The 9,713-nt window shown below is 36.6% G+C and overlaps 1 protein-coding gene and 1 long non-coding RNA gene across 3 annotated transcripts; one reads left to right on the top strand and one right to left on the bottom strand.

Moving 5' to 3' along the window:
* The first annotated feature begins 464 nt into the window (after positions 1 to 464).
* Positions 465 to 4,020, top strand: LOC113320618 (F-box protein At3g26010-like). 2 transcript variants are annotated; one of them, XM_026568522.1, is made up of 2 exons: positions 465 to 1,770; positions 3,610 to 4,020. In XM_026568522.1, the coding sequence occupies exon 1, from the start codon at positions 508 to 510 to the stop codon at positions 1,720 to 1,722; it is 1,215 nt and encodes a 404-aa protein (XP_026424307.1). In that variant the 5' UTR covers positions 465 to 507; the 3' UTR covers positions 1,723 to 1,770; positions 3,610 to 4,020. The 2 variants fall into 2 exon arrangements, with proteins under 2 accessions (XP_026424307.1, XP_026424308.1); XM_026568523.1 differs by lacking the exon at positions 3,610 to 4,020 and adding an exon at positions 1,914 to 2,333.
* A 137-nt stretch (positions 4,021 to 4,157) lies between these two features.
* Positions 4,158 to 8,133, bottom strand: LOC113321393. The gene is made up of 2 exons (XR_003346638.1): positions 6,830 to 8,133; positions 4,158 to 5,220 (listed from the first exon to the last, which is right to left on the bottom strand). It is a non-coding gene; the product is annotated as an uncharacterized LOC113321393 (long non-coding RNA).
* Between the last annotated feature and the right edge of the window lie 1,580 nt (positions 8,134 to 9,713).

The following is a 9,713-nucleotide window of genomic DNA, read 5'->3' as shown; positions in this document are numbered from 1 at the left end:
TCCGATTTGCAATTTTTCCTTTTCTTTCCGTAGAAGTACCATTTACGAAACAGTTCGCTCTTTGCAGTTTGCAGCACTAATAACAACTTGGCCCGAAAAACTTGATAATCATTCAACACGATTTTTTAGTTTTCAAGACTCTTTTCTACACCATCGCAAAAGATAAAAAAATCATCCACAAAGAATAAGTACGATGAATGTATGCCCTTTCTGATCACCGTTGGTCGAATATCAGAAGAATTTAATAGTTGGCTGATTTTCCTACTTAGAATGTCCCCTGCAATCAGAAAGAGAATGAGAGACAAGAGGTCGTCTTGCTTTAATCCTCTCCCAGTACCAAAGTAGCCCTCCGGACCACCATATAATAGAGATTTTGTTGTACCCGACCCGGAAGACCAAAATTTTACCCTTAAATTTTATATTGCAGGCGCATCCCACGTGCTCCCTGTTCTACTAGTGTATAAACCTAACCGCAGCAAAGAGATTTGGGTTTTTGTCGATCTCACGATGGCGGCTTCTTCTTCAGCTAGTAGAACTCGTTCATCACTATCGGACAATATCTTGATTGAGATTTTTACTTATCTTCCTCTGAATTCGATCTATAAGTTCAAATGCCTCTCAAAGGTATGGTTATCAAACTTTTCAAGCCCTAATTTCATTTACAAATGGTTTCAAATCAATAACAAATCTCTCCCATGGATACACTATCATACAATTGCTTACAGCGGTTCTAAGAGAAAATTGGGATTTAGAAATGCATATATTGATTTACATTCCGAGTTTATGCATAGAAATGAACATTTGTTCTCTTTTCAGTTTCTTATGAATGAGAAACCATTTCTGGGATGTAAATTAGACCTGCTAGGTTCCAGTAATGGTTTGGTGCTTTTTCAATCAGTGCCACGTTCAGGTTATCAGAAGAGGGGGTATTATGTTTGTAATCCACTTACTCAGAAATGGGTTTCACTTCCTTCCCCACCGCGTTCCAAGGCTAAAGGAGGACTTGCTACCAGTGGTATATTTTGTGATAATTCATCATTTAACAGTAGTTGTTATAAGGTTGTGCATATCCCAGAATTCGATACGCCTTCCAAGAATTTTAATGTTGATCTGTTTTGTTCTGATTTGGGTGTATGGAAAAGTTTTCAAGTTTCTTGTGATGAAAATGTTCAGTGGAGGCAGTCTATGTACCGTGAAGTTGTTATTCTTAATGGTGTTCTGTTTCGAATTGAAAAATTGAAGAGAATGTTTGTTTACAATCTCAATCAGAACAACGGAAGTGGTGGACATCAATGTAGTGTGATTAACATGCCAGATGAGGAGTCTGGTCTTCTTAACTTCAGTGGATGTATTGGAGAGTCAGAAGGAGGGGTTTGTTACACTAAAACCACATGGAAAGGAATGGAAATGGTTATGAGTATTTGGGTGCTCGACAAGGTTAACTGGCAAATATTACATAAGGATATTTCAGTAAACAATATCTTTGCAGAATTTCGTCGGGTAGGTGATGCAGCCCCAGTCCATGTTTTAGGTTTCAGTCCAGTAGACCGTAATGTTGTTTTTTTCGGTTGCAAGGACTGGTTATGGGGGTTCAATATCCAAACCAGAAGCCTTGAAGAGCTCTGCATGGGTAACGGACACTTATCTAATCCATGTTTGATGGTCCAGCCGTTTGTGCTAAAGCCAATGCCAACAGTACTTCCACCGCCCTCGTGTGATTGAACTTAAAAGTGATCTTTGCATTTCATATGCAGAAAGGACGAAGACAGCGTAAGTGGTCTTCTTACCTATTTTCGAAATCCTTGCGTATTCAGCATATCTAAGATTCACTCTATAACTGAATTTTCTTTCAAACCAAGTATATCGTGATGATATTCTGTTTTTGCTTACTGTTATAAATTCGGTGTGTTTAGGGAAGTAACTCTCGGACCAATTATTAAGAAGCTTTCAGTCAATTGATTATGGAGTTGTTGCTTTGGTTTATTTTTGAGTGCAATTCTTTCGACATGGTTTGTGAATATCATCTTATTGTTGAAATGAAATATGGGTTTCTTATAATTTTCTCTGTGTAGTAATAGTTTTCTTGGATTAGCACTGCCAACATTAGAATCGCTTAGCTTGTAACATTGTTAAGAAAATGCGCTTCTTAGGATTTCATAGGAGGTGCTCTGCAGAATTTGAGATACAGACTGCATATAAGTGTCTCTTTATTCCAAGTTTGGTGTAACAGATGTTTATAGCATCTTTTGTTTTTCGTTATGGTGTTTGGTGTTGTACTACACGGGTTTAAAAGATTATCAGTTGACTAGATGTTACCGTTTTTGTTCTCTCCATTCCATGTCTTAACTAGTGGATTTTGAAATTTATTTTTTTAAGAATGAAATAGCATAACATAGTGTGTGATGAATATTGTTCAAGAAAGCTTTAGTGATCAAGAATGATGTGAACTGTTTTAACCACAACTTTTTTTCCTTCCCCATCTGGAAGATGGATATGAATATGAATCATAAGCTTAACATGTTGTAAGCATTCTGACTTAGAAGTTAGAACTGTAGAGTCACTTATAAGCACCAGGACTCCCTATCGGAAATCCAGAGTTCAGTTTATTATATTTTTTATGATAAGGTCTAAATTGTAAGAAGTTATTTTTCAGTTCTTAATTGCTTCTTTTAATTCATTACTCAAGGTTTATCATATAAGTAGTTGGGTATATTGCTTCAAAAAAAAAGAAAAAAAAATAGTAAGTTGGAACGTAAAACATCTGTTACTGTATGGTTAGAATTCTGACAGAGCATACATTTTCAAAGGTTATGAACGTTCTGATCATACAAGTAGATATCCCTTTTAGCATGATATTGGTTTTTTTATGGATTCATGGAATAGAATATGAGATTCAAGGTTTTAAAAAGCGAAAGCGTGGGGCGAAGCGCTCTCATACCAAAGCGTAAAGCGCTGCGAAAGCGTAAAGCGAAAGCGAGCTTTCTGAAATATATAATACTATACAAAAATAAGAAGTTATCAACCTAGTAAAAGAAAACTACGAAGTTCAGACATAATGAAAGGGACAATTATACTAACTAAGCATATGGCATACTGATATTGCATATTGTACCCAAGAGCTATTTAAATATACTAGCCACGAAGGTCTGCATCATTCATATCATCTTGTAGATAGTCATCATCATCATGATCACCATGCCCTATAAATTAGGTTTATTAGTATTTAGTTAGAAAATGTGAAACAAACTCTACTTGGCTTCAAAGGCCGACTTTTCACTTTCTAATATAAACCAATTCGTAAAGTGGCGCTCTAAAAGAGCCTAGGACCTGAAGCGCAAAAAAGCGCCTTAAAGCGCGCCCCACAAACGCCTTTTTAAACCATGATGAGATTCCTACCTACTGAGATATCCAGTTTCATGGAATGGAAGTAAAAGAGTTCTGTTGTCTGCTCCTCATACTGACCAGTTAGTTATTATCTGCTTTGCAGGTCTACCTTCTAAGAATTATTTAGTCGATTGGTTGCACAAATTCTTGTAGATTAAAAATCTGATCAAAGTTATCTGCACTTGAGTCGGTTGTTAACCATTTAGCTTGTTGGAAATTTTGCAGGTAAGAAAAGCATGGGCCGCAAAGCTGGTGGATTGTACATTAATCCAAGGAAAAGAGATATTGCTTGCAACACTGTTACGAAAAAGCGCTGCATTCAGATGGCTCTTTATGCCAAGTTTAGTGTAAATGGTTCATGAGGAGGTTATAATAGAGTAGTGGTGATGAGTGTAAATCTGGAAGGAATAAAAAGCTTGATGATGGTTTGAAATACTTGACCAACTCATTTTGGAAAGGCTATTACCATCTATTGATACATTTAATCATGAATTGGGATCATTAACGAAGATTAAATGCTATTCAGATGCGATTATGTTGGCTAAGAAGATAAATCTTTTTGGAGCAAAACCTGATTTATATTACACCCCACAGAAAATCAAACAGCACAGGCTTCAAGCAATGGTTTCCAGGCCATAGAGGTTTACAGTTGGATTGTTCGATTTGAGTATCAGACCACTTTTGCTTCCTTCAGAAAGATGGCATACATGGACCCAGACAAATTGAAATTTCCCCAAATCTTTTCCCAGAAAAGAAACATTCGCAGTGAGTGGTCAAACTAATGCCATTCTTCTATTAACTCAAAAATAAAACAAAATGGATCCACTGTAAAACTCGCATATACAAGAAGAGGAAATACAGATCTAAACTGTTTTCGCTCAATAACCAAAAACACTACCAACGGCGACAGCACTAGATGGTATCTGGAATGAAATACAGAATTGATGCACAATGACTAATGAGGCGATCGGCCATGAATTAGCCTTCAACATGTAACACATACTCCACACGTACACTACTGACAATAACTTCACCAGATCTTGGCTTCAATATGATAAACAGATTATCACAATCTGTTGCCCCAATATCCTTGAGTAAATAACTAATCCCAAGGTCTCATCTTTTTTGTTCCACTACCACTTCTTGATCCAGCTAAATCAACTAGACTCCCAGCAAATTGATCAAATTCATCAGGACCAGCAGCTTCATCTCCATCTCCTCCTCCTGCTGCTTGGGGTTTTGCAACAAACACATCAAATCTCACTGGTTCATCATTTAGAAATATCAATACCTTCCATACATAATACATAAGTTCCTTTTGGTTGGTGTATCATTGGTTTGCAACTAAAGATCTTATTGGGGTTTCAAGTTTTCTAGTTGACATCCAAACTCTTCAACTTTTATCAGCTGATCATTTTGGTGGTGATCATGATGATCATGGGTTGTTGGTGTTGATGAAGAAGATGATCCTTTTTGGGTAGGAGGTCCATTTTCCATTGTATACTCATGTGGACATAGAGAGTATTCCTCTGATCCTCCGATTGCATCTTTTGCTGACATATTTGGTTGAATATTCTTAAACATGTGCAAGGGGTTTCAAGAATATCACCTATAAGATCCTAAATTATCCAGGGGATTTGCCTTTGCTTTATTGATAAGATTGTGCACCACCTGTTGAGAATCGCCTTCAAGCTACTTTACTATAACCTTTTTTGACTGCCCACTGAGTTCCAAGCCGGAAACTGAGAGCTTCTGCTGCCAATGGATTTGACTGCTGGAGAATCTGAGAACCAGCCCCCTGAATTGCCTAGCATCATTTCGGAGCCACTGCAGCACCTACAGAGAATAGACAGACACTTAATTTACAAATCTCCATTAATCTTAAAATACAATGGAACTGGAATGTCAATAGAGCCAGCTTGTATGATTGGTGATTACAAGTGTAAGGTGATTTACAATCACCCATAAGATGTTTACTAACTACTCTTTTTCTTATCCCCCCTTTTCCTTAGCTGCCTGGATGAGATTTTTGAATAAGAAGAGTAGCAACTGTCCATTGCAGTTACTGCTGTTAGCTATCTAACCAAAGGCTGAAAATTGGTTTATACAGGAACTCATTTCAGGCAGATGATACTCCTGCCTCAACATAGAGGTATTTTCAAAATTCTTATCCTACGGTAAGTTAAGATGCTAAAGTGCTAAAACTGTCCCATATCACCTCATATTTACTACATCTTATTTTGAAACAGAATAACAAATGTTGTACCAGATAGGAAAATATTAGCCCGGTTGGAAGTCTTTGCGACCAACCATTCAGAAACACTAGACAACGACCATATGCTTAGCGAACCTATTAAACTACAAGGCGCTAAGGCAGTTTAAACTGCAAGCTTCGCTTTACTCAAATTTGTGTAGGGCATTAAAGTCTGTAAGCTACAAGATCTCTTTTTTGTTTTGAAACCTTTTGCAAGCATTCACTGGGCCTTTACTAGGCGGACTTAAAAAACCACTCAAAAGAGGGTACTAACAGAATCAAGTCTAATGAAATTGTGAAATCTAGAATTCTGAATATTGCCTGATCCACAGTAAGGAGAAGAACAAGTTCTATGTTAACAAGCAAGTGAAAGTTACAAGCTTGCTATCACACCACACCAATACCATGCTACAGTAACTACTTTCTCTACTCTTTACCTTCGCAGAACGTCTAATTGGAAAGTCAATTTTAAACATGGAGAGCAGTTTAGAAAAGCAGGAATATACAGAACTAAACCGGATTCAGAATTCAAATTGCACTTGAATGCATTCAAAGAATGAACAACTACACAGAAACTAAACCCTCATTTCCACACAACGAGAAATTACACATCAATTAAATAATCTGGGATTCAATAATTCTAGGCAGCAATACCAATATATTCCTACTCCGTTACATACGCTGAGATAATTGGTTGGACTAACTTTTCATCTTGGATAGAAATAACAAGAATACAACAAATATTTCAAAGACAAGAGGCAAGTTGATCATAAAATCAGATAAGCTGCAACAATTATATCCCCATCAAATAAGGAGTACTTCCTAATTTGTTCCAATTTTTCCAGAATCTCAACTTTCTGGAACTCCTACAGCATACTCCTTTATTAACCTCATAGAAAAAAGATTCATCAGTAGTTTTTAAAAGTGAGTACATAGTAAATTGATGCTTAATCAGATCCTTGGAGATTGAAATTCTGTAAAGTGAACACCCAACTACAAATCTTTCCTCAAAGCTAGAACTAATTTCATCCGGTATATTAGGCACAAGAGACGAGAGTGTAACATTATTTTCGGAGATCTTGAATAAACTCTATATACATATATATCAAAATGTATTACTATTACCCCTTTAGTCATATGACAACAGGAAAGCATAAATTTTCATCAAAAAAAGAGAGTCAAGTTTAATACCTTGATTGAGACAAGCTACACCCTATATATCTGTCAACATCCCCCAGAAGTACTCCTAGGTAGCTTATATCTAACTGCACTTGGGTACAGCTTCAGTAGTTCCGGAGCGTCTACCACAAACTTGATCTCAAACTTCTCCAAAAATGACTCATTACCCATTTGCATAAGCCAAGATAAGGAAATCTGATTCTTAACCAGACCTTTGGAAGTTAGAATTTTGTAAACAGAACACCTAGGCATAATCCTCTTCTCCAAGCTATAACTAATATTAGCTGGGCATTTGGCCATAAATGAAGGATTATAACCCATTTGATTCACAAGGAAATCCATTGTTGACATTATCTTCTTTTCAGAATGCATCATGCACTGAGGATGCTTCCTAAATGCATTTTGAATGTCGTCTTCTGTCCAACCCCATTTCCTGTAAGCATTCACTTTTATTTCCCAGGTGGGTTTGGTCATGGCTGTCAATCCCTGGAGACCATTAAGAAATTTAGTTTGTGAAGGATCAAAACCCATACCCTTAATCTGGTGCACAATCTCCTCAAATTTAGTGGTGCTGATTGTAAGTGAACTTGGTTGGTTCGTAAGAAAGTTCGAAAAATTGGATTGAGGGATACCTTCATCTCTCAAAAGCTCAATGTTGACCATCAAGTTTTGTAGATATATATTTCCGGTAAGAAGCCATGAATGGCATCTGATAATTACAAAAACGTTCTTGTCAAACTGAACAATGTTTTTCAGGGTATCACAACAAGGAATTATTTGGCCTTGTAAGCTCGTCTTAAGGACTATTGGGCTGCAAGAGAGGAAGAACTCCGCAAGGTCAGTTCCAGAAAGTCCTTTAGATTTGAAAAAATCGAATTTGGGTTTTAGGGTTTTCTGAACATTCGATTTTAGAATTTTTGGATACCAAGTAATGAGTTTGGAAATGTAAGGTTTAGTGAATCCGTAGTTTTCAAGTAGGTCTAAAACTGAATCTGGGTTTGATAATGTTTTGAAATTGACAGTTTAAGAAGCAGTAGCAGCTTGATGTTCAGATAATCCACATGAATTGATTAAGTAATTGACTACAAACGAAGAAGATGAAGAAGAATGGATGTTATGAACAAAAAGATATCTAAACCTAATAAGAGAAACAGTTGTTGAATTACTATTACCTCCATTGAATCTTCTTGTCTGAAACACTGAACGGCGAAAAGAAGATAACATTATTCTTGAAGATTTCAAAAGAAGTCACTGGTTGGGGAAATGCCGGAATTTGGACTTCGATGGAACTAGAATGTGAATTTTAGTGGAGTTCGTAAAAGAAGTTAAGTGCAAACCTGGAAATATGGGCTCTTTTTAAGGGGCGCCACCTGTGAAGTAAGCCAGCCGCCCGGCCTGATGGACGATAGAACTGTGACGGACGCATGGGTGTTTGGGAGCTTTGGTGTACCACCGTGCACGCACCTACACGAATGTATCTTCATTATCGTCGACTCTTGAGCAAAAGATAGATTTGAGCAAATAAAATAAAAAATGTTGGCGTAAATGTAATGGTAAATGGGTCATTTGTCAAAATATTTCTAAAACATGGTTCTAATGTACGGGTAAAAATTAGTATGTGTGAAATGGACAACAAAAAAATAACAAGAATGAACTTAAACTTAAAAAATAGCGAGGATGAAACTGGATGCATCCTGATGCAAATTAAAAAGAAGAAAAAGTATTTAAAAATGGATAGGATGAAACTGTTTATATCCTAGCTATTTTTACATTCTCGTCCATTTAAACGATTATCAAATTTTACATGTCTTTTTCACCCAGGAATTGCCATTATTGGGATATTGACCAATTTTGTGTAAATGTAAGTAGCTGGAAAAATGAAAGGTCGGAAACGCATAGTTGGCCTGTTAAACGGTGTGTATTCTATTGGTATCGCAAACACTAATTACATCTTTATTCGTATCTTCCACCACAAAAAACTGATACCATCAAATTTTTGTGGTACATTAACGGAACTCGATTCATGTGAACCTGGATTCACTATCTCGATATGCTGGATCGAACTAACACACATTGTTAGATCTTATTGTGTTTTTCTACTTTGCTACCAATTGAAACGACGAATGTACCGAGTAAACCATAATCTTTTCGATATCAACCTATGCGGACACACCTTGTGTACTTTTACCGTAACAATAACTTCTAAACATATTAATTCAATGAGTTGTGACTTGGTATATAGTCAAAGTTCGAAATCGAACTATATAAGAGCAAACTCTAATGATCCATACCTAATTTGATTGTTTGACAGGCCAGGTGGATGGTCAAAGTTAATTGTGTGTAGTGGAGAAGCAACATCTCGAGGAAAACACATTCGACCGTTGCAGCTTGGTTCGGACGACGCAAGTTGAACCGAGCCTCGGCTCCAACTGGCACGACAACGGTAACATTCCAACAGTAAAAAGCGGTCACATTTACACACCTTATAAATTCAACTCAATTTCAATCTTCTCTGCTCACAACAATTTATTTTATTCTCTACATAATTTCAACACAAATTCAATGTTCTCTATATCTTTTCAACACAAATGCAATCTTCTATACATCTTTTCAAACATAAATTCAATACTCATTTAACTACCATGCCTCCTTGATCTCCAGATTTTATTTTATTTTTGATCAACTCTCCAGATATTAGTCGACAAAGAAATAGAAAACCACATATAAATAAACATGGTCAAGTTCTACCATGGAGACGGGATGATTTGGAGGAAAATAACAATGCCCAACTGCTCTCATGTCCATAATTAGCAATTAGTGAAGGTCATTTGTCCACAAAAACAGAGTGAGATAGTTCTTTATAGAAAGAAAGAGGTGGTTGGTACGAAATTCATAA

This window comes from Papaver somniferum, chromosome 11 (genome assembly GCF_003573695.1).
Source record: "Papaver somniferum cultivar HN1 chromosome 11, ASM357369v1, whole genome shotgun sequence".
NCBI classification, from domain to species: Eukaryota; Viridiplantae; Streptophyta; class Magnoliopsida; order Ranunculales; family Papaveraceae; genus Papaver; species Papaver somniferum.
The sequence above is the reverse complement of the archived record's forward strand: the minus strand, read 5'-3'. Positions and strand labels throughout refer to the sequence as shown.

Excerpts from the sequence above, each read along its gene's own strand:
- LOC113320618 (XM_026568522.1), top strand. The coding sequence starts at position 508 with ATGGCGGCTTCTTCTTCAGCTAGTAGAACTCGTTCATCACTATCGGAC.